Genomic DNA, 25,814 nt, shown 5'->3' on the forward strand with positions numbered 1-25,814 from the left:
TTTAGACTACGAAACTTTTTGTGAAATACGAGAAAATCTCAAACCTAAATTTTTCAAGCGTATATATATATATATACTATATATATACTATATATATATATATATATATATATATATATATATATATATATATATATTGTATATATGTATACACATTTATTACGTATAATTTATTATATATGAATTTCAAGTCACATATTATAGATATTATAAAAATATTCATAATGTATAAAATCATTTTATATACACATGTGTGGGTTCGCGCGCGCGCGCGTGTGTGTGTATGTGTATGTGTATTACATAACAAAATGTATAAAGATGAGTCAATGTTTATTATACTATGTAGATATAAAAGTCCAAAGACATGTAAGTACAAATTGCTTACTGTAACAAAAATAGGGAATATTGAGCTCATCAATATGTTAGTATATATTTGTTAATTTACTCTGTAAATCCGTTTTTTTAGAGTCACGTAAAGTTTACTACGAGATGACACATATTTTCACGTTCATAGATAATTCAAATGAGCCAAATTCATCACAGTGAAGGTTATTAAATTATCCTAACTAGGGCACAAAGACATCACGTAGTGCATTCGTGCGACTCAAGTTCTTCTAACTACGCAGCATCCGGTTCTTAACGATTAAACTGACAAGTACAGTATTTCCTGTTCTCGTATTCAATGTTATGTTTCATGATCTAGGCAATCAATTCTTATACTTACTTTAGTGTAACCATATAATAATATAATAATTTAGGTAATTAAAATTATGAATTTCTTTAAATAACCAAAATAAAATATGTATTTAAATAAAAAAATTTGCGGAAAAATATTCAGTCATTGTCAGAATTAGAAATCTTGCATGAATAATTTAGTATAAATAAATAATGTAACTTAGAATAATGTAAAATTTATGAAAAAAAGAAACCTTTGAAAAATTTGCCTCTTGCGTGACATACTAGGGACTGATTAAAATTGGCTAGATGAAGGATTGATGATATATTCCGGGAGTTAGAGAAGCTGGATGAATTTAATACGGGAAGTGACCTCATTATCGCACCAGTCAATTTCTTAATCTTGTTGTCGCGCACTTAACACGTGCGTCACGTGTGTCTCATATGTCATCACGAACGTCACATAAGCCGGCGGTGTTATCTGAAATTATTTTTTTGCATGTATCCAAGTGTTTAATTCATAGTTGTTTAATTAATTTTCTAATTAAAGAAGAAGTAGATTAAATACTACTATTTGTCTATTTTTCGTGAAAGTAACGTTAATAAATTTTTATTTTAGTAACATATGTTTGATAATGAATAAAGAGAACATTTCTCTTTTTTATGCTACAATACAATATTTTATATTACAATATCATTTTATTCCATTATCATTTTATTTAATTTCTATTTTATATATTTTTAATATAATATACTTTCGCAGAATTTGTTTCTAGTAGATTGTATTTATAGAAAACAGTCTTAAATATGTGTGAAGTATAGGTTTTTACTTTTAAAATTTTCTAAGCAGATCATGTTTTCATTAATACTATTAATTAAGTACAACATTTTACTTCCGAGTGATAAATTTTTGCTTTAGGAGATCTATGTCGGTTAGCGACTTTCCTTTTTACGTAATAAAGTAAGAATCTAAGGATAAATAATGTTAAAAAAAATATCTGTCTGAGTCAATGTTGTTGTTTGTGCGTGAGCTATCGACTGTATTATACATTATTATACATTGTTTAAATATACATACGATTAATTATTTCCACAATAAATTTATCTTTTATTTACTTAACTTTCATAAATTTTATCAATGCAACGTGATGACATTTTAATGATTGACACATTGACACATTGTTGACGAAAATGGATAAAGGAAATTCAAAGTCTTTACCATCATTCCGTAAATAGTATGCACGAAGGACGTGAACCAGCTCAAGTAGCAAGCTGATGATATTCGTTGTCACATTAACGTCAAAAATAACGTTTTTCACGACATTTATGTATGCGCTTTTAAATTATTTGTACATATGTAATAGTAAGATATATTCAATAATTTACGCACACACAAACAGCGTCGGTTCAGACAGGCATTTATTAATTTTATTCATATATAATTTTTTACTTACCTAATGTCTGCATTTCTTCTACAAAGTGATCTCTTTAAATCACTTTCTTGAGCTACATTTACAATAGATTTAGATTTTGATCTTACTTTTTCATTTTTCGTCAAGTTTAACTTGGTTTTTAATTCATCTCTATCCTCTTCCTCATTTTTGCTTTTCTTCAAAGACATGTTAATATTCTCCAAAACATGATTATAATCCTCGTGATTCTTTGAAATCTCGATATTATGTTCTTCTTTTGTCGTCTAAATATGAAAAAAAATTAATTTAAATTTAAAAAGTATGTAGTTATGGGAAAATCTTAGTGTTGAAGATGTTCCTCGTGCGATTGTTTAAATACATTTTCCAACTCTTTTGAACTTTGGTGCGCTATCACTTTCGTTTTCAAACAAAATTCTTAAAATAAATGAAAAAAATAATATCATAGAATTAAATCAATCCAGACAATCAATTTAATTCTGTAATATTACTTTTCTTATTCAATTTGTACAGTTCAAAAGAATTAAAAAAATCACAAAAGTAACATTATTTTCTGTGACCATATATTTTTTCAATTTAAATTTTATAAATCGCAGTCTTAATTACCTGAAAAAATATTAATTAGAGTACAAGGTTGGGAAAATTACTTTCAAGACAGTTAGATCCCACTTATTTATATGTATATATACAACACACACACACGCACGCACGCACGCACATGTAATCCCAATTTTTTTTAATTTCTTTTCAGTATACAAAAAACACTTGTTATTTGTTGAGAAATAAAGAATTAATAAAATTTCTTATTATTCATCTACATATAATAAGCTTTAGATACCTGGTAGCGATATTTATATTTGTCTCATATAAGAGAGATATTAATATAAATCTCAATATATTAGAAAAGCATCTTTTTGTTAATAATTTTTTGCAAAATAAATGGTATACAATAAAATATGGCAGATAATAAAACAGTACACATCATATTTACATAATTTTAACAGTTCATTACCTCATTTTGTGTAGAAGAAGAAGAAGAAGAAGAAGAAGAAGACCGTGATATGTTAGGATACATATTGATGTTCTCTCGTTTGCAAGAATCATTTGTTCTGGCGATTATTATCGGCATCGGGTTTAGAGAGGTTGTTGAAATCGTTACAGGCATTTGCATATGTAACTCGTTAGTTGAAGATTTCAGGCTCGACGCAGAAGACATCGTTAATGAACTATTACTGTAGGTTTCGCGATATTCTGGAAACATGCCTGAATTAAAGGGCATTTTACAAGAAAACGCATTATCGTTTAATTAATAGCAAATAATAAAATTTGTACCAGTTTTTACGTGATGCATCGTTCGAATGCGATCGAGATCAGCGGCAGAACAAAGTGGAGTATCCACTTCGTAAGTGTTATTGAAAAGCGTATAATTGACTTCATATTCGCCAGTTTCCTTGCGGAACGTAATGATGGGCTGGAACCGGTGACCCCATAAAATCTCTGATGGCAAGTACGAACTTCTCGCCTGTGTGGTCATGCCGGTGGATTCGATCACTCCTGCCAATATTTAATAACATTAATGCAATTATCACTATCGTATTAAATTAAATATTTCAAACTGTCAAAAAGATACGACAACATTTTTACCTTCCAATATTACAACAATTTCGAAGCGTTCTCGCAGCATGTCATTGGCTGATACCTTGTACAATGGTGAGTACCGGTCGATCTTATGAACAATCGTAGTAGGCCAGATGAAGAAAATCTTATCTTCCTCTCCATCGCCTCCCACTTTAAGTTCCGTCTGGAAAAACGGCAACAATTCACCCTCTTTAGTAATCTGAAACACATCACACATAGGTTAGGTACAATTACAATATTATACACTCTTCGCGTTTCTCTTTTATACTTTTTTTTTTGTACAAAGATATGTAGTAATACAATTATTACTTTACCTTTCTCTTGATCATCTGAGCACGAACATGAGCCTCAATGATATGGCTCTTGCGCATATCACCAACACGAAACATGAGGCAAGGTTGTCCGTCTCGTTGGCAGATTACAGCATTACGCGAAAAGAGCAAGGTCTGCGTGCGTTTTTTAGGACGTGATAGCTTGGCAAAGACGATGCCAACCATGAACGCTTGCAAAATCACTCCAGTCATCGATTGAATGCACAATGTGAAAATTGCTTCTGGGCATTCGTCCGTCGTGTGCTTCGCTCCGTATCTACATCATGTATTCTTAATAAAAATATATTACAACGCGATAAAATAATTGTTTTAATGAACTACTACATTCTAAGTAGACAAACAATAGAGAGAGAGAGAGAAAGAGAGAGAGAGAGAGAAAGATTAAATAAAAGTAAAATAATGTTATAATAATAATAATTATTATTATTATAGCGAAAAGAAAAAACAAAAGAAAAATAGTATAAATAACATAGTAATATGTAGTAATAACGAAAGTTATTGTATAATAATCAAATTGTGATTTCATAATCATGATAATGCAATAATATAAAAAAATTATTATTAAATGATATTAGCATTTGATGATGTGTGTGAAAGTAATTATTTACCCGATTGTGTGCTGCGTTTCGACGGAGAACAGAAAACAGCTTGCAAAGTTGCGTATATCCACAACGCAGGGGATAAAAGTACCATTATTGTAATTCTGGGGATCAAGATCACCGTGACTGTATGCGATCAGCCACCATATAAGCGCGAATCCTAGCCAAGATAATAAAAAATTCATAGAGAACACCAATAATGTCCATCGCCATTGTGCATCGACCAATGTTGTGAAAATATCCTGTAAATAGATCAATCAATTCAGTTTGTTTTATAGCAAAATAGCATATATCAATAAAATTGAGAATGTATATATGAGATAATTATTAAAACTACGTACAAGAAAACTATACACAAAAAAAGTAATTAAACAAGAAATTTATTATTTCTACAATTTGTGTCTTATTAATACAGTATTCAACATATTTAAAATAATGGATCACATTTCGATAGACATTTGTCGACATTTTGATTAATTGCACAATTATCTTTTTCTCCATAATTATCCAATTATTAATTAATCGTGATTAACTGAAACAAGTTATAACAAAGAACTGATTGTTTCAAACATAGCTTAATAACAAATTTAAGAAAATTATAATATTTTATATTACACAAATTACAATATTTCTGATATTTTATATTACCTACAAATTAAAACTAGATTTTATATTGTCTTTTCAATGTGCCAAGAATATTTACCTGAAGATACCGTCGACGTCGTTTGGCAACGTTTCCCTGAACAACGTTACAATCGCCGTGTTTAAAAACGACTCTTTTGCGAACTCTTCTGGTGCTAAATTTGGTTTGGCGATACCTTAAAAGAAAAATTGATTAAATTATTTTTTGCAAATCACTCTTAATCTTCCAAATTTAGGCTGCAAATTAACAGAATTAATTGCAAGTATCGGGTGTCAAAAATAGTTTTTCTAGAATATAATTCTAGAATATAATTTTAATAAAACAATTGAGATATTTTATTATACAGAGATACATAATCTTGTCGTTTTGCGGAAATTTGTAGATTAAAACCGTTTTGAAAATTCAAGGCTTGAGCTTTTCACAAGCTGTTGCTTATCGAAAAATTCCATCTCTTTGAACTCTCGGAAATTTGTATTCATCATTCTATACTCCTAGGAAACACCGAATATAACTGTCATGTAATGCATACGTGTCATGTGTATACATATACATGTAGTATACATATGCAACATTGTGTACATTGGAAACGTGTTAAATTTAACATACTTATATTATATGTTTCAAACGGTTCGCTCAAATTTTTGTGTTAATTTAACATTAGATGAATATGCTAGAAAGTAACTCGAATATCATGTAAAAAATGTAACGCCTTTCTACATATTGCTTGTTTATTTACTCAAATTGTGTTATTTTAACACTGAGAAATGTTAATGATCAGTTTAACAGGAAATTTTTAAATAACACAATCATGTTATATTAAATTAACTATAAATTAATTGCAAAATCTTTTCCACTGTGTATGTTATATGACAATTATATCTATGTTTATTCAGTTTACTGCACATATCTAATAACTTTATTTAAAAGAATATTGACTAATATTGATTTTTTAATTTAAATAATTCAAAAATAAAGAATATAAAAGAAAAACTATACTATAAATTAGAATAACGTAAATTTTCTCGCAAAACAACTTTTTTTTTGTCTGCAAAAGTGAAAACAGACTTCAAAGTATGCATGACGTTCGCAAATATTTGCGATGCCAAAAAGCATATGCGATATAAAGCCGTCGTCAATCTATTTGCGTCACGGGTCAATATGTCAGGGTTGAAAGTTGCGCGAAATCATACGAATTTAGAACGCTATTGGCCAGATAGATATTTCGTTTGAAACTAAGTAATGACAAATTAATTGTAATTAAAATCTCATTTTTTAATCATATAGTCGTAAAATTATTTTTTAATAATTTTGCATCGTTTTATGAATATATGTAATACATGTGTAATATTATTATATATAAAAATATAAAAAAAAATTTTTATTTTATATTCTATGTCTAAGAAGGAGAGAAAGAACATACAATAATCAACATAAAATCAATTGTTACAAATAATTGATGTAAGATTATTTAAAATAGACTATTGTAAAATTAATCACTAAATAAATTATGATTATAAAATAAATTATAATAAAGAATATATAATATATAATAATTAATTTGTACAATATATACATATATACATATCAAATGTACATATGTATGTATGTATCATCTAGAAATTTGGATATATTCCGAAAAATGATAATTTTAATAAAAATTCTAATTTAAAATAAAAAATTACAATTTTCTTTAGAAAGGAATATCTTTGGAACACACACACACACACACACACACACACACACACACACACACACACACACACACACACACGCACGCACGCACGCGCGCGCGCGCGCGCGCACACACACACACACGAATTTCTAGAATATGCACGCATCTGTATATATGCAGAATTTTTAATATTAATTTATGTAAATGTATACATATAACATTTTCAAAATTGGAAGATCGTAGATATGCTTATTGGTATCAAATATTATTAAATTGTTCAGCAATTTCAAAATATTACATTTTTTATCAGCTGCGTTTTTAAGTCCAACAAACATGCGGCGCACAATTTAGGGAACTCGTAAATGTAAATATAAATTTATTTTAAGAAATTATTATTGAGTACTAAGATCTGTGTGTGTGTGTGTGTGTGCGTGCGTGCGTGTGTGTGCGTGTACACGCGCGCGCGCGTAAAAGTGCGGATAATTTTTTAATTATTAAGATAATAAAAAATAAAAATAATATATACTATATGAGAGAAAAGTTCGAAACTCAAGTATCTTAAAAATTAATTAAAAATTATTTGAAACTGCTTGGTTAAACAAAAATTTTTTTCTCTGCTAATGTTACTAAATTTCTTATTGTTGATTGTTTCAATCGTGAGCACTTTCTCGTCTGGATGGAACGTGGGCGATTTTATTTCGAAACAAAAAGTATATTTTGCATACAGTTTTAATATTTATAAATTCCATGCTTATTCGACAGAAAACAAAAATATTGAGAAATATAGCAGATATAATGTTTTTTCTTATATATTTGCATGAAATGATGATTATTGTAATATAAAAAGTTTTAAATTATAAAAATTATTTACTCTGTAAAAATAAAATTAATTTTTGAATAGCATTTTATTTGTTGCATTGGTTAACATTAATAATTATCGTTGAAAAGGATTCATATTTCAAAAATTAAAGAATTAAAAAAATTTTTTAGTAAAACAATCTCGAGATATATATATATATATATATACATATATATATATATATATATATATATATATATATATATATATATGTGTATGTATAGGCAGAGAAATTCTTTCATTAGAATACAGACGGAAGATCTCATATAATGCTGTACCTTTTATTTTATTTTATGATTTCAATTTATAAGAAATATACCTCTGTCTTTGTCTAGCGGGATAGGAACATTTACTGCTTATGGATCTGCGACATATAATATACTAAATGTTTTATTAACATTTGAACATTCTTTTGTTTTTTCCTTACTTCGTATATATATATATATATATATATATATATATATAGAACATTGAAAATTTAAGTTAACATTTTATAAATATCTAAGTATGGGGATATACATATACAATTAATATATATAATCTAAATATGTGTAATTTTTACAATATGCGAAACACAGAGGAAAAAAGTGAAGAAAAGAGAAGCTTATTGAAAGTGATTACTTGAACGATTCTTCGCGCCAGGCTGCTTCGCCGGAAGTCGTCGCTTTGACGATCATACACTTGTGAGATTGCCCGTCACAGTCCCGATAACCTGTCCGTATCATACAGATAATAGATCTTCTTAGCATCCAACGAATGTCGTCGTTCTAAATCCATCATTTCCATAGGTATTTTGCGATCGGCGCAAAATTGATAAATTTTAATAACTACTATATTTTTTTAATTTATTAGTCTCAGTCTTTTTTTATTGAAAAAATAAATAATGATTTATTTATAAATCTATTTATGATTAGATAAACCTATTTATGAGATACAAAAATTTTATAGAATAATATAAGTCACACAAAAATAAATACGTATTTTATTATTAAATATTATTATATGCAACAGCATGTCCCGTATAACACATGTCTTAATTTTACATATTTTTCAATAAATTCAAAACCAATTTTTTCTTCAAAAAATGTCAATTTTTGAGTTAATTAATTATTTAATATACTTTATTATATTGTACTATTATATTGTAATATTATAAAATTTTTGAAAAATTACTGGTTTATTTGTATCTGTTTGATAGAGATTCTCTCTAGTTCTAGTATTGTAAATCTGTTAAATTTTTGAAATTCAATGTATCAAATCCAAAATTTTCATAACAAAATTGTAGAGTTTGGTTGGAAATTTATTATTGATTCACAGAATCACATCTGTAATCTTCTGTTTAAAAAACCGCATATTTGCAAAATTATATGTACATTAGAAAGCAATAATAGTAATACGTTTGTTTGATAGATAAATAATCTTACAAGTTGATCATACGAAATGTCTATCTAAATATTTAAAATGTGCGGTTGACGTTTATATTTAAAAATAACATAAGAATTTTTGCCTGTTTATAAATAAATTGATATTATAAAAAATTAATAATACTTTTTACATAAAACTAATTATATTAATAATTAAAATGTCAATCATAATGAATTTACATCACTTCTGAGAAGTCAAATATTACTTTTACTGGATAATTTGGAAGGATAAAGAGGTACACGCATCAACTGTTACATACATAACAATTGTTTCTTGAAGAATTCTTCAAATAATACAAATACTAACATACTGCAATTTTTTCACCACAAATCTCAAGATACTTTTACACTTATTTTATAACGTAGACTTTTACATTGTAATTATTGTAAAACAAACAACACCACAAAGTTATTAATAAAACATTTTGAAAAATATATGATGGTTATTAGATGGTTTGAATATTTTTAGACACAACGTTCAGTCGAAATATTTTAATCGATATATAAACTACATGTTAATCATTTTCGCGTGAAAGAACGAGATTTATTATTGTTAATCAATTTACATATTTCAAATAGGACTTATCTAATTAATAATCTCAACTACCATTATCTATCGCAATTTTACTAAAAAAATCAAGCATAATATATTTATATATTGAATTATTACAGTATTATTAATATAACATAATCCTTCGCATTTCATATTATAAGCGACGAATAGATGCTAATATACATATAACTTACATTATTGAAATAAAAAATCGTTGTTTACTTTGAAAGAATTGATTTACAAAGCAACGTTAACTAAACATTTTTTCTTCAGTTTAGTGAGTTTTAAAGAACACATTTGAAACACTTTATTTATATTTAATATAAAAATACACTTTATATATATATATTTTTTTTTTTTAATTAATTCATACTAAATAGATTATCGTAACGGATACAAACACTGTTAACCACAATCGTTCGTTAAAGGATCAAAGCTGGCCGAACACTGCAAATGTAATTTCGGTTCTTGGCGGCTCAGAACGATTTTTATTTGTCTTTTTGGCACGATTTGTTGAATTTGTTGAATCATCACAAAGAGGGAAATCAATGATAGAACAAACTTTCCATCATAAAAATAAACGATAAAAGAATATTCAAATGATAATATCCGAACGTAATTTAAATTATAAATTGCAATTTTTAGTTTTAAAAGATCTTGAGTGAAAAATTGTAAATAGGCGAAATAATAACCATTGTATCTTTATTTTCCGAGTTTCATAAAAATGTGTACTTAATTCGAATTTTACGTTGTTCTACCTATTTTGGTGGCGCTGTTATTAAATACATAACATCGAGCATGATGTATTTGATAAGCATTCTATGTAAAAACTGTATAGTTGACTTTATAATTCGTTCGGTATTCTCTATCGTAGTTTTAGATATCTTTAAATATCGTACCTCTTAAAATATATCTTAGCTTTATAATTTTCTTGATAATTGTATGTATTATCTAATTTTTTTGGATAATCTCAATTATTTTGTTATAATATACACATAGACAGCGTATGCTATTACTTCTTGCTGTATGGAAAATTACGTTAACAGATAAATGCGGTTTAAACGATCATCGTGACGAAGTTCTTCTGACATTATCGTACGCGGAAGCGATAAGCTTCTTTCTATCGACATGCTTATATAATGCATGCATATTTATACAAGGTTACGACTATTGTTTCGAAGAATTGTTTCCAATAGTTATTTAACATTTGAATTCATAAAAATATCATTTACATTTCAGAAGAATTAATTTATACTAATACTATGCATAAAATTAAATATAATTTTTTGGAATTTGCGATATAATTTTTTTTTAGTGTTTCTTATGTTTATATAAATCATTATAAAAAAATAAAGAAAAAAATATATATAAATATTCAAATTATAATACATATATCGCGCATTTTATTTTTATGTTGTTACACAATGTGTAACGACATAAAAATAAAATGCGCGATATATGTATTACAATAGTTATTAACGTATAGGTAATATTAGTAATGCAAAATTAAATACATATAAAAATTAAATGTTATAAACCTATAATAAATATTAATATTTACAAAGTTTTCTATTAAATTTAATTATAACTGAAATTCTTGTTTTATTAACTGTAATGTAATTATTAACATACAGAATAAAATTCTTTTAATAATACTGTACATGTCCACCTTGATTTTACTAGTTATGAAATAATGTAACGTTAAAGTGTAATAAAATGTGACAGAAAATAATGTAACAACGTCTGCCAATCTTAATCGATTGATTACACATAATATGCGTATTATTTCTGCACATTACGCATATGTATATATTAATATATACATATGTATATATTAATAATGTATATATTAAATCTTTAAAAATAATAATAATAAAAAATAATAATGAGTTTAAAAATTATTAATAACAAAACAATAGATATAAAAAAAGCAATTATCTATGTATACGTTTAAACTGTGGGAATTCAGAATACTTAGAGAATAAATAGTAATCGAAATTATTGAATTAAATAATATGTATATAATTCGCATAGCTTCAAAAAATTTCATTTAGTAATGAAATATTTTGTAATTTATGTAAAATTTAAAATAAAATACAATATCTTACATAAAGTATTCTTATAATATTCATTTTGTGTGAGGAAGGGAAAAATCACTTTAGATAAAAATATCTCACATGGGAGAAAGAGGAAGGATTAATGTGACTGTAAATAAATTATTTATCTTATAAAAGTACCGAAGAGAATAAAAATTGTTTCTATTTTTATAAGATTTATTTTGATGTTATTTTTATTGTATAGAAAGACTAAATAGGCACTTTATTATTAAGTTTGATAAAAACAATGTATTTTCTAAGTTTTGAATAATTTTTTAACAATATAAGATCTAATATTCAATACATATTTATCTAATTATTCAACTTTATCTTGTGTTAATTCTTTTTTTGCTCACCGTTTACCACGCCCGTTTACTCGAATTCGCCGCTTTATTCCATGTTTTTATGTTAATTGTTTAACATTCTGTGTAAATAATTTATTTAGTTACAATTATTCTTTTCATTGTAATAAAACTTTTACGTACTTACATTAGCAAACAATTAACGTGTCATTGTATAATTACTCACTGTATAATTACTCACTCTATAAATGTTCAATAGCGTTTCTCGAGTTCTAAGCAGTGCAACAATAATCAATCAACTAATCGGCATTTTTATGTCTGGAAAATTTTCACGACAAGCGAAAATGAGTTCGAATTATAATTGCAACTTATTATGATTGCCATTTTGTAAAATAATTATAGCTGTTTGTATGACAATCATTAATTGATATTGACCAAAAATATATATTACAAAATGAAATATATTTAAAAAAATATTATTTTATTTTAATATTCCAAAATTATTGAAATTTAACATTCTGTATAATGATAATATGATCTATATAGTTCAGTATAGCTCGCAATAGCAAAAACAGTATTATTTTTTTGTAACAATATTATGGTAAAGTATTATTAGGAGTTATTGTCGAAACATTATTAAGACATTATAGTAATTTAAAAAATGTTCGCCAAAATAATATAATATTGACATTACCATTATTGTATTATAGTAATATTTATGTAATATTACGAGAAATTAAATGACTTCAATATTTATATATTATACACAAATATATTGCAGTTACATTATATTTAACTTTATCTCTAAGCCCAATTTTTTAGAGATTAATCTTCTAAAGAAAACATTTTATCATCATTTCATCAGAATATAATTAAGAAATCTTATAATGCTACATTTTTTATTTTATCGCGTGTAATTTTTTAATTACGAGAAATAGAACGTCGTCGCATCCATCTCAGCATAATGCATTAATGTAATATTTGTATAATTTGCGCAGTAATATTTTATATGTCACATTGCAATAAAATACAATTATTGTAATACAAAAATATTACATTATGATATAATTGGAAAATATTACATTGCGACATACAGCAATATAATATTTTCCTAAATTTTTTTCTGTAATATTATATTCGTTGTAATTTATAATATTACTGCAACATTGCAATACTAGTGTAATAATAATAATATATTACGTACTACGTGAAAACTTATTTCATCAGATTTGACTTCACATCACGGAAGTTTTTACCTGTTTAACAGAGGGCCTGATTCACTTTTAAAGCTGATCCTATTGAAGGTTCTTCTTTTAAATGTATTTAAGATATCGCTTTTCTTCTGATTGGCGGTTTCTATTTCTTTCACAGAATCTTTACCGCATAATTTTACCGCGACTGTAGCCGCCGGTATCGACGAGTGTGCCAATAATTCGTCTAAAGGTATAGTTGGGGGATTTTTTATACTTGAGACTTCTTCTTCATGTTCTTCGTAGTCCATTTTTTCTTTATTTGTCACCCTTATTTTTTTTTAATTTTTTCACATTTCTGGGATATTATTTAATAAGGTAATTGTTTGAATTATACCAATATACATACATACATACATACATACATACATATATATATATATATATATATAGAAAGAGAGAGAGAGAGAGAGAGAGAGAGAGAGAGAGAGAGAGAGAGAGAGAGAGCGCTTACATACATAGCTTGGTAATTTAATTAAAATTTGCAATTACTTTTTCTTTAACAATATTTTAAAATAAAGAGACTAAATTATGAATAGTTTAATTTTGATTACCTCATTTCTATAAAATTAAAATTTTTATATAAATATTATAACTTAGAGGAAAGTCACTAACACCGATATATTATTTTGTTTTTGAATTGTATTTTTTAAACAAAAATTAAAAACTTTGAAAACATAAATATAAATTAAAAAATGTTCGATCTACGGATGCTGCACAGCCGCTGGTTTTTCTTTTTTTTTTTATAGACATCTTCCACAAATGTTAAAGAAATATTATTTTAAATGTTACAATAAACGTCTTTTTAAACATTAAATATAAACATTTTTTAATTAAAGAAAGGAAGATAACTCATTATTTTTAACGTCAACAAAAATGTTTGGAAAAAAGGTTTTTTACGTCTTAAAAAATATTTTTAAAAGCATTGCCGATTAGGTCAAAGATCGTTTTTTACATCAAAATTTGATTTCCTTAAATTATTGGGGAATGTATTTTGATTTCGAAAAATTTCAAGTAGTTTTTTTGAATATAAATGTGTTCATAGGAATCTTACAAACACATTTGTGTTTGAATACTTTACTTACTTTAGGGGAACACTTGTTGCTCAAGAGTATTTATACATTATAGATTCACTTGATTTTGCACTAGGTATATTTTCACGTTTCGAAAAGATTTAATTCACTGTTATTTTTTTCGAATATCCAAATATTCTTTTACATTCTTACGTATCGATGTTATAAAGATATAAAAAAATATTTAATATTTTTCACTTTTTACTCTTATGATTTATTCACGTTTGTCTTTAACTTTCGTGTTAATAAAAACTTGTTTTCTTTCCTCTTTTTTAATTTAAATTATTTGATGTCGTAATTTTTATATACCGAACAATTCAATCTCCTTTGAAAACATGACTGAATTCTATCAATCCGATTTTATCACCATGTATTTTACTTTTGTCACTCACAAACTCACTTAACATGCTGTTATTCCATAAAAATAAATATTATGATGAAAATTCTTTTGGACACAGCGTATAATGTAATCACACATTAAAATTTACAATAGTATAGCAATATTAAGAAGCTATTGTCCGCAAATTGTTCGGGAATAGGCGGCCATCATTTTGCGTTCAACCGAGGCTCCGCCGAGATTGCAGCAAATCGCGAATGCACGAATGGCCAAGCGAAAATAAATCGCGAGAGTGCGCGTAGGCGAGCGTAAGTGCGTCATCACAAAACAAGAACGTGACGTGATAAGCGACCACTACGCGGGATATAAGATTGCTCCTCGATTTTATCTACTCTGATTTTGTGAATTTTAATGCTATAACAAATTCATAATAAACAATTTGTGAAGATTCCGTTGTTGCAAAAAGTTTTCAGCGTTTCGCTCAACACAACCATTAAATATAAAAACGTTTCATTAGTTGAGTTTTTATTCTATTATTTATTGATTTCATATCTTATTCATTTTATTATTTAATTAAAAAAAAAAAAAATTAATTTATAATTTCAATTTAATTTGAATAAAATGATACAACGTTATATATATTCATATACATATATTATATACTTATATACATTTATATACATACAAATATATATATATATATATACATATACACATACATACATATATACAATATATTTACACGAAGTAATCCAAACAAGATATATTATCTCAATCTTTATCTTGGATGAAAGACATTTATGTTTGATATTTTCATTGGTCTTAATTTTACTTATACATTTCAGCTCCAAGTTCACTTATTATACACACTTTGAATGAAAGAATTATTTTTTACAAATTATCTAATTGTAAGTTAATGTAAAACAATGAGTACGAAGATTTTGTCCTTTGTTTCAAAATTAGAATTACTTACCATCTAGCCTAACAGAATTTTTTGAAGTGATAATAACAGAGATCAGAAAATAGTAACGCAATACAAAAATTATCCTGAAATTATAAGTGGTTCAAAAATTTGTACAAAAAATTATGTCGATCATTATAATGTGAGTTATATATTCTTTCTATATTTTTCAACTTTGATTTTTATTTGCATATTGATTTAAAAGAATATTTTTTATCAGATTGAATTATTTGAACAAGTCTTGTCTTTAAGAAAGAAAAATTTATAAATAAACATATGAGTATATCGTTTTTGTATTCAAAATAGTTTTACTCAACAGTGATATTAAAATTATCTCTATAAAATGATGTTATCTTTATCTAGTTTAGATAATTTAAAATTATCTAAATGCAACTGCAGATTACATTGAAAATTAAGAGTTGTGAATAAAAAAATTAGAATTAAACTAATCAAATAATTTTAATTTGTTTTATTTTAATTGATTGGATTCTATTCTCCAATTCACAATCTTCAATCTCTAATTTTCTATGAGTAATTTAGTACAGGTATAGGTTTAAGATGTCTCAAGTCAGAATTCAATTCATGCAACATAGAATATTCTAATAATGTTATAGTAACATTTTTTTAAGTTTCTTCAATATTGAAATCTTGCTACAATGTTGTTTCGAGCTATATGGTTATTTCAAGTTTTAGACATTTTTAAATGCTGGTAAGATTTTGTGATTAATTTGACATCTTAACATAGTACTTAAGACTGTAGTACTTAATGTAGTATTTACTACATTATAATGTAGTCTTAAATATAAGTATCAACTATAAAGACTGGTCTAAGATATCTTTCAACATAGTGTCTAAAAGATGTATTAATAATATCTTTAATATACTTTATATCCTGGTTTTGGGTATGCATACTGTCCAAGTATTCATTGTTTCTCTGTAGAATCCTATTTACAATCTGTATAGAAGATACCGTTTAGCAATTGCAATACTTTTTATTTGTGAATTCTTTAGCTTAATGCTCTCAAGTGCCATGTGAATTTTCTATTCCAGATTTATTCTTTCTCACACTGATATTTTATAATGATGCATTCGTGCTATTTTATCAGCTTTCGACACCTCAGTTCCATTGCCAGGAACGCTCTCATATTAGGATCTTGCACCTTCTCAAAAATAGCTTTTTGCAGATCTATGTTGGATTTTTCCATCATGTTGCTTAATTTCTCCGCATACTTGATCCATACGCAATTCGTGCATCCTGACATGCAGCAATTAGTTGGTTCCGTTAAATCATCGATTGAAGATTCTTTTACATGTTCGAGCCGATCTTCGTCATCCTTTTGCATCGATAAATTCCGTCGACAATAACAAAGACTTTTAGTAACAAACAGTCTTGATCGAAGCGTGGAAGTCATTTGTTTTAATTCTGGGAAAGATGCATGTCAAAAGTATAAAATAACAGTTTTTTTAATGAATAAATTAATGGAAAAAATACACACACATACACACACACACACACACACACACACACACACACACACACACACACACACACACACACACACACACACACACACACAAAATAAAAAATAACTTTTTGTTTTTCTTGTAAACGATTTTGAACAAGTTCAAGAAAATCTTATCTAACCTTGTTGCAACAGTAAGGTGATGTTTAGGACATTACATAAAAACCATAGATGTAAATAGATTGTTCTTTTCAGCTGCACTTTAGCCGCTGTCCGATTCACGTTCAAAACTGTTCAAAACGCTATTGGCATCATTTTATCTTTATTGTTCATTAGGTATAAACAAGAGTAGAATGAAGCCAATAGTGGTTTAAACGCGAATCGGACCGCGGCCTTTCACACTTCATCTTTTTTCTTTCTTTCCACGTAAAAAGAAAAAAGAATACAATTTATTTGATACAGGCTACGGTCCACTTGACGCTACAATTGTTTCGAAGCACTCTTTGATTTGTCAATATATAAAATTCTTTGTTCCGATTGGTTAATTAAACGCTTCGAAGCCTTTTTAGCATCAAATGGGTCGTAGTCGCTATAAATACTTCGAAACATTCTTTGATTGGCTAATTTGTAAATGCTTCGAAACATTTGTAGTGTCAAGTGGATCCTACCTTAATGAGCTTTTTACAGGGTGCTTTCCAGCTTCGACACAAGAGAAAATTTTAGTTGTCTCACTCTCACTAATGGACATTGTGTTATACTAGTTGTGTTCATTATAGTTGCGACACTTTTTCTTAGATGCGTCTCTGAACACACAACTATAACAAGAGCTGAGAACATGATTGGTTCTTACTTGTGGATCCAACCAATTACGTTCGCCGCTCGATGAGCAAGACTACATTCCAAAAACCATCGAAGAAAAAGTGTCGCAACTATAATGAACACGACTGTACATAAATAAAACAAAAGCAAAATTGTATTATATTTTTTTAAGTATTTAAGTAACCTTTTAAGTAAAAGTTAATTTCTTCCTCGTTTCCACAAATTCCGTTACATGCTGTATCAACATGAAAACAAAGAAGAAATTTAACTTTTGAGTAGGAATGTAAGATGAATGCTGACGCATGCGCAGAGAACGCTTAGAAAAAGAGAGGTGGCCCCTCGCATCATGCTATTTCTATCACGTTTTCCGCTTACGGACATTATATGGCAGTGCCCATTCCAGTTATAGCGTTTTTCATTGGGAAAACTAGTGCGCACTGAATGTGCACTTGTTGCAGGTAATTGGGCGTTTCCGTTGGCACCGTCATCGCGCGAACCAAAACGTCCAATTGCCAGCGGCAAGTGCACACTCAGTGCGCACTAGTTTTCCCAATGAAAAACGCTATTAGAGTATAGTTCAATGAATACACTCAATATATAGCCGTTTGTTTTCTGTTCCTGAACTCCCTGAATTAGTGTGCACTTAAAGTGAAATAGATATATATTTGAAAGTTAGTGAAAACAAGAGGCTTGTTTTCTATTCCTGCACTAGACTGCACTGGAACGTTCCTTCTTGCTTTCGCTAACTTTGAAACATCTATCTATTTCATTTTAAGTGTACACTTATTTAGAGAGTTCAGGAACAGAAAACAAACGGAGTAAGGAACGTTCCAGTGCAGTCTAGTGCAGGAATGTGCAGAAATAAGGCTTGTTTTCTATTCCTACACTAGACTGCACTGGAACGTTCCTTCTTGCTTTCACTAACTTTCAAATATATATCTATTTCATTTTAAGTGCACACTAATTCAGGGAGTTCAGGAACAGAAAACAAAAGGCGTGTTTTCTATTCCTGCACTAGACTGCACTGGAACGTTCTTTCTTGCTTTCGCTAACTTTGAAATATCTATCTATTTCATTTTAAGTGTACACTTATTTAGAGAGTTCAGGAACAGAAAACAAACGGAAACGGATAGAAAACAAGACTATTGACTAAATAATTGGATTGTCGATATTTTGAAATAAGATGTTTTATTAAGGTTAAATATTATCTATTTCCCATTGCTCTATTACAGAAAGTTAAATATTGTTAATTTTGTGTTCTATTTTATGTGAGTTAAACTCAACATGTGGTGCCTTAAAGGACGCGAAGGTAGGTTGGAATCAAATTTTAGATGTAAGCCTATATAATCACAAAATTTATTTGATAATAATTACACTTGCTTTAAAATTAATGGAAATATCTATCTATTATAATATCTATCTATAATAAATCATTCGAAATATAATTTATACGTATGAAAACTCAAATAATGAATTATTTAGAACTTTAATATGCCTAGCTTAAAATGTTTTTCTTTCTGATAATTTGTTATAATTTCATAAGTTCTACATAGTAAAGAAAAAGCATTGTTAAAAATTAATACTGTATTCTCTTTCAGGCCTTTGCGTTTATATTTTACCAGATCAGAGAAAATCATTTGGTAAATCAAAGAGTGACATTAAGCTGGAAGGAGATGCAACCGTCAGTAGACTTCATGCAATAGTTTCTGTAGAGCCAACAGAGGAATTAGAGGTATATTATATAGAATTCGATTCAAAGCAGTGGTACGCGCTGGTGCATATTAAAATCAACAAAGTTTATACAAAGATATATGTTGATGTTAAGATATATAATATGCGATGTGTCACTTTTATACTTGAGTTAAATTAATGTACAATGGCTTTAATGCACATTGGTGCACATCAGTGCTGGCAATAATTTGATACGTTACATAAAATTATTATAGTATCAATATATTTTATATATTAATAATTTTAAATATTGATATGATTTCTAATACTTATCTGTTTAAGAAACATGTATTAAGGATATTTCTTTCAGACGCAATATAAATGTGTTATTACCGATGTATCTAAATATGGAACATTTATTATAAGAGATAAGGAGAAGACGAAATTGTCTGCTAATAATAAATTTATTTTGAAAGCTGGTGACACAGTGCAGTTTGGTCTAAAGGAGTCTACCTTTGCGTAAGATTGATAATTTGCTATTAGAGTTACTTAATTACAACATTTTAATTTAATGTAAATAATGCTTTTCATCATTAATTTTAATTTGAAATTAATTTAATTCTAACTTTTAACAGATTTAATTTTTTTGCAACTTTTAATGTAACTAAAAAGTAATTTAATAAGTTATTAACTTTAACTTAATTTAGTTTAAAAATATATTATATTATATAACATGCCTATATGTTTATAAATGTACAAAATAATTTATTTTGATAATTTATTCTATCGTAATAATTTTAATTAAAATCACAATTGTTGGAATAAATCATTTTGATTCTTTAACAAACTTATTTATTAATTTTATTACATGTATTTTTGTTTCTTATTGTAGAGTATTATGTCACTTATTTATAATTACGAGCTCTAGTTTGAACGAAGAAGATACCAAGAAATTGAAGAATGTTATATGTCATTTAAAAGTAAAATTTTCTGAGACTTGGAAGAATTTTTGCACACACTTGACAGTGGCTAAAACTACATTATTTACCACAAAAGTAAGCTCTTGTACAATTCTGTGCAGATTATTTGGTGATTGAAAAAATCAAATTATTTACTTTTATTAAGTTATTTAATTTTTTAAGTGTCAGTATTAAATCTTATATCTAATTTTATGTTATATTATTTTTTTATTATACGTTTTCCAAGCATAAAAATAACACAGGCACACAAAAAAGCGTCGTGTCCGAGAGACTACATCTATGTATCCCTATGTATTTTGACGCCCTGAAACCGAATATGACTTCAGAATTGCTTCAGCAAGATTTTTTTTACCAGACTCAATAGTGTATAATTTTAAGGAACGTTTAGCAATTTTTTGAGTGTAAAAAAAATCTTGATTTAATGGAGCAATTCTGAAGTCATATTCGGTTTCAGGGCGTCAAAATACATAAGGATACATAGGTGTAGTCTCTCGGACATGACACTTTTTCGTGTGCCTGTGTAATTGATGAATTTTATAGTTTGAGAAAGTTTTGTTTATACTTTAAAAATAAAAAAAGCTAATAAGATTACATGTATCTATTTAACAATCGAGAATTGGTTTTGCTATTTTTAACTACGCTTTTTAATTTCATATTATGAGTTTTTATATCAAGCGAGGAAGGTATATAATACTGATATTTATTTTACAATAAAATTATATAAATAGCAAGAGAAGAATGTTTGTCAATTTATACTTGCACTATGTATTTTACAGTTAGCTTGTGCATTAGCGTCTGCCAAACCTATAGTTACAAAAGCATATTGGGAGGCGGTAAATATAGCCGTTGAAGAATCTAAAGAATTACCAAAAATTGAAGATTATCTGCCAAAAGTAAAGGAAGAATGGTTGAAAGTTTGCTCGAAACAGTTTCTACCGAATGAAAAACGTAGAACGCTGTTCAAAGATTTATCGTTTGTGCACTTTTGCGCGAAGCAATATTTTGCATATGCACCATTGATTACCGCAGCAGGTGATTAATACCGTTTCAGTTAAACTATATTTAAGGATAAAAAAAAAACAATATATCTATAATGATGAATTTTGTAAAAGTTTAGTGAAAAATTATGTAAAAAAAATATATATATTTACAACAGAGTACACATACAATATATTTTTAAATTTATTGAATTATAATTGTAAATATTTATTTAAATTTATAAGTGTTTTAATTAAAGCTGAGATTATATTTTAGGTGGCAAATCGTGTGTGTATCCCACGAAAAGACCTTTGACTCCCCGAGATCTCACTGCAAAAAATGCCATCGTTATACAACAGCCCACAAATGATTCTTTGCAATTTACTCAAGCTATTACAGCTGATTATCCAATTATCTGTAAGTGTTTGAAGCCATTGTATTAAATTAAATAACGATAAGGCAATGTTTCGATTTTAAATCTTTTTTTCATAATTTTAAATATTTTATATTTTGCTCCGTTAGCGCAGCATATAAAACTTCACGTACAACATATAAGATTTTATTTTTGTAATGTAATCTCAGTAATTGCAACTATATTTTAAACACATTGTGAAAGTAAATTCCTAAGATTTTATTGTATAATTTTTTATATAATTAATTGTGTATGCTTGTGCACCTTCTGATTCATCAATTCGGTTTATGAGCAGTTTTATACATATCTCATAAATTGTTCAAATTAAAAACTGTTTGATTATTATAACATTAATATCACAAGAAAAACAATATTAAATATATATTATGTCGTACTATTGCTGCAATGTTTTCGCAATGTTACATTTTTCAATGAAATATTTCTGCGATATAATTTTTACAATCTCTTCCTAGCGAGAAATGATAATGGCATCGGTGTCAAATTGACCTCGATTTCATTATCATTTCTTGCTGGGTCTGTGTATGGGTAATAAAAAATAATAAACATAATATTTTCATATTGCAGATCGCAAACTACAAGCTGTCAAGCGTAGAATGGTTTCCGACACTGAAATTCCACTCGCGATTTTATATTGTACCACGGAAATGTATTGTAACCCGAAATATGATTTTGCCACGTTCTTTAAATCGAAAACTCCAACATTTCTTCCCTCTGACTCAATAATCGAGAATACGCAGGATATCAATAATATCGATATGCGACAAATTAAGAGAAAAATAATTCCCGAAACTTGTGAGCAAAATGATGAGAATGTTACGAAAAACATTTGCCCTCTTGACGAGAAAAAAAAGAAACGTACATCTGATTTCAATGAGAGCAGTGTGACACTGGATGCTGATAATGGTGAATTCGAAAACAAAATAATTCCCGAAACTTGCGATTCGCAAACTGGTAAAATTTCGACGAGCTCGTGCCTTTTTCACAAGAACGAACGCAAGAACATACCTAGCACTAGCGAGAATGATATCGTAACAAAAAGCATGCGAGATGATGATAATGAAGGAACTAAACAGAAAATAATTGAACACAAAACTTGCGATTCTCAGAATAATCGGAACATGTCAACAAGGACTCTTTGTGCTAACGAGAATAAACGAAGATATGTTTCCGATAGAAGTATTCCTGCAAAAACTCAAAATATTAGAAGTATTATACAAGATTTTTCTAACGAGAACAATCCCGATTGTAGCAAGAGTAGTGTTGCAAATGAAATTTTACCTAGTAACGTCAATAAATTGCAAATTATTCCCGACAGCTCCGATTCCTTAAAAAAGAATATAAGCAATATGTTTTCCATCGAGAGCAATAATAAACGAGTTCAAATTTTTGACACTTGCGAATTTGAGGAACTTATTGTAGACAATGTTGCTGCGGAAAAAGAGCGACGAAATATCAAATTTCAAAACAAAGACATTTTTCACAAAAATGCAGCTGTTACAGAAAGTAATAAAAAGAAATATATGTTGCAAGAAAATAAATGTGGATTTCAAAAGCAAAAATTGATTCTTAATGAAGAAAATAGTACAATTTTTGAAGAAAATTTGAACAGAAGAGAAAATTTAAATGTTGAAAAAGATAATTTAATCAGTAACAATGATAAATTTACGACTGCAGGATGGGAAAGTTCCAAAAATATGAAAACTCCGTTAATGGTATCCACAAAAGAAATTAATGATGACGACGTTTATATAAAAGAAAAAGAGAAAAATCTATTTGGAGAAAATTATTCCAAAGTTGAATTACAAAATTTATTGAAAGAGCAAGAGTCGAGTTCAATTTACAATTCTGAGAAAACTAGAGAAGATGAAAGAGTGAAAGAGGATAAAGTACAAATGAAAGATATTAAAAGAAAACATCCTCGAGAAACAGTAAGTTAATTAGTAATTATAATAATGATTTTAATATAGTGATTTTATTAAATATATATCAAATATATAGTATACTATGTGTCGCTCGTGTATTCATAAACTTAAGTGTGAAAAACAGCTGTTATTTATTTCGAATGTTAATTGAGAAAATATATGTAATTTAATTTTTAACAACTAAAATTACTGCTCGTCATTGGCCTGTTTTTTACATTTAAGTTTATCAAATATATATTTTTGTTATATGTAGGGAGATAATTGGTGCGAAAGATATACAAATCAAAAATTTACGGATAAAATATTGCGGAAAGATGAACCTTGTGGAAAAAAATTTTTAAAGGTTTGTACATATTTTGTATTGCAATATTTATGCTATATTATTTTTTTTTAATTTATCTGACTAGGAGATTATATACACTATGTTGCACAATGTTACATATAATTCATGAAAATTTAATATCACAAATGATCAGTTATTACTTTTTATAACTCTTTATGATTCTGCACCGTACGTCAAACTACTTTTAATGAGAGTCTCGTATATACTCTTTTGTGTATATGTCGTAGACAAATAGCAATTTTAGGAAAATAGTAACTGAGCAAATAGCATTTGCCTGGTTAAATAGCTTAGAATTAAAAACACAAAATGCCTGCTTTAAAAATACAAAAATTATGTAATTTATTCTAACCTAACCTAACCAGGCAAATGCTATTTGCCTAGTCAGTTACTATTTTCTTAAAATTGCTATTTGCCTGACATATACATCTCCATTTCTCTCCAATTTCGGAGTTCCAAAGTATTCCATTAAGATACTCAATTGTTCTTCTGACTTCTGTTATTCGCTAAAGTTAAAAATTAACTCGTTAACATTTCAAGTTAAATAAAAAATTATCAACTTTCTGGCTTTATTATTTAACTTTATAATTATTTAGTATTCAACCTGTATATATATACATATATATTATACATAAAACACACACACACACACACGCACACGCACACGCACACGCACGCACACACACACACACACACACACACACACACAGGGTAAATCTTAACAGTTGAATAGATTTTTACTCTATGAAAAAAATTACTGCGCCAACGTTATTTTAACTTTAAATGAAACTTGAGCATGTATCTGTTTTTATTTTTTTCTATATAAACACGGACTCAAAGATTCAAATATATATATTTGAATCTTGCTTAAAGCCAAAATAATATTAATGCAATTAGATCTAAATCGATTAGACGTGCAGTCGGTAAGTTCTCTCATAGGGTAAAAACCTGGTTCAACCGTTAAATTTCATCCTATATATTTTCTTTTCCTTTTTTTTTTTAAAAGTAAATGTATTTTGTGCGCGGGCATTTTTATGTATGTACATAAGTATACACGACTAATTTATAATATTTTATTATGTAATTTTGCAACATGTAACAAATTTTTTTTATTGTTAATTTAGATGTCTGTTAAGAAACCAGAGAGAACATTAAAAGCGGACGACTTTGTTTTGTGATTTACAATTTTTTATAAAAAAAAAGAATGTAACATAGAATATTTAAAATGTGATATACATTGTGAATAAAAATGTGAATATTAAAAATTAAAAGATTATTATTTTATTATTAAGGTATAGATTTTCAACGAATATATTATTTTGTAAAAATATTAGAAAAACATTGATAAATAATACAAGGAATAA

General features: G+C 27.5%; 3 protein-coding genes across 7 annotated transcripts; 1 reads left to right on the top strand and 2 right to left on the bottom strand.

The window, feature by feature from the left end:
- Positions 1–198: 198 nt before the first annotated feature.
- Positions 199–18,062, bottom strand: LOC105193869 (G protein-activated inward rectifier potassium channel 3). 5 transcript variants are annotated; one of them, XM_039458745.1, is made up of 10 exons: positions 14,559–15,452; positions 13,480–13,771; positions 5,378–5,492; positions 4,684–4,916; positions 4,058–4,331; positions 3,750–3,942; positions 3,438–3,659; positions 3,118–3,368; positions 2,130–2,371; positions 199–1,156 (listed from the first exon to the last, which is right to left on the bottom strand). In XM_039458745.1, the coding sequence occupies exons 2-10, from the start codon at positions 13,722–13,724 to the stop codon at positions 1,153–1,155; spliced, it is 1,779 nt and encodes a 592-aa protein (XP_039314679.1). In that variant the 5' UTR covers positions 13,725–13,771; positions 14,559–15,452; the 3' UTR covers positions 199–1,152. The 5 variants fall into 5 exon arrangements, with proteins under 5 accessions (XP_039314679.1, XP_039314682.1, XP_039314680.1 ...); XM_039458748.1 differs by lacking the exon at positions 13,480–13,771 and adding an exon at positions 8,470–8,560 and having other exon boundaries at positions 14,559–15,449; XM_039458746.1 differs by having other exon boundaries at positions 3,118–3,356; positions 14,559–15,447.
- On the bottom strand, positions 15,521–17,421 carry LOC120359764 (oxidoreductase-like domain-containing protein 1). The gene has a single exon (XM_039458749.1). The coding sequence runs from the start codon at positions 17,254–17,256 to the stop codon at positions 16,939–16,941; it is 318 nt and encodes a 105-aa protein (XP_039314683.1). The 5' UTR covers positions 17,257–17,421; the 3' UTR covers positions 15,521–16,938.
- Positions 18,063–19,186: 1,124 nt separating the features above from the next.
- On the top strand, positions 19,187–25,721 carry LOC105194518. The gene is made up of 9 exons (XM_026135176.2): positions 19,187–19,435; positions 19,725–19,858; positions 20,168–20,316; positions 20,690–20,852; positions 21,554–21,809; positions 22,032–22,172; positions 22,753–24,116; positions 24,364–24,453; positions 25,575–25,721. The coding sequence occupies exons 1-9, from the start codon at positions 19,411–19,413 to the stop codon at positions 25,626–25,628; spliced, it is 2,376 nt and encodes a 791-aa protein (XP_025990961.2). The 5' UTR covers positions 19,187–19,410; the 3' UTR covers positions 25,629–25,721.
- Positions 25,722–25,814: the final 93 nt, after the last annotated feature.

Source organism: Solenopsis invicta, chromosome 16 (assembly GCF_016802725.1).
Source record: "Solenopsis invicta isolate M01_SB chromosome 16, UNIL_Sinv_3.0, whole genome shotgun sequence".
NCBI classification, from domain to species: Eukaryota; Metazoa; Arthropoda; class Insecta; order Hymenoptera; family Formicidae; genus Solenopsis; species Solenopsis invicta.

What these genes read in the sequence shown, in the direction of transcription:
- LOC120359764 (XM_039458749.1), bottom strand. Translation starts at nt 17,256, where the DNA reads ATGACTTCCACGCTTCGATCAAGACTGTTTGTTACTAAAAGTCTTTGT.
- LOC105194518 (XM_026135176.2), top strand. Translation starts at nt 19,411, where the DNA reads ATGTGGTGCCTTAAAGGACGCGAAG. An exon ending in AGCCAACAGAGGAATTAGAG is followed by an intron (nt 19,859 to 20,167) that starts GTATATTATATA and finishes TATTTCTTTCAG; the next exon opens with ACGCAATATAAATGTGTTAT. An exon ending in AGCTGATTATCCAATTATCT is followed by an intron (nt 22,173 to 22,752) that starts GTAAGTGTTTGA and finishes TTCATATTGCAG; the next exon opens with ATCGCAAACTACAAGCTGTC.
- LOC105193869 (XM_039458745.1), bottom strand. Translation starts at nt 13,724, where the DNA reads ATGGACTACGAAGAACATGAAGAAGAAGTCTCAAGTATAAAAAATCCC. An exon ending in TCAGGCCCTCTGTTAAACAG is followed by an intron (nt 5,493 to 13,479) that starts GTAAAAACTTCC and finishes TTTTCTTTTAAG; the next exon opens with GTATCGCCAAACCAAATTTA. An exon ending in CTCAGATGATCAAGAGAAAG is followed by an intron (nt 3,943 to 4,057) that starts GTAAAGTAATAA and finishes GATGTGTTTCAG; the next exon opens with ATTACTAAAGAGGGTGAATT.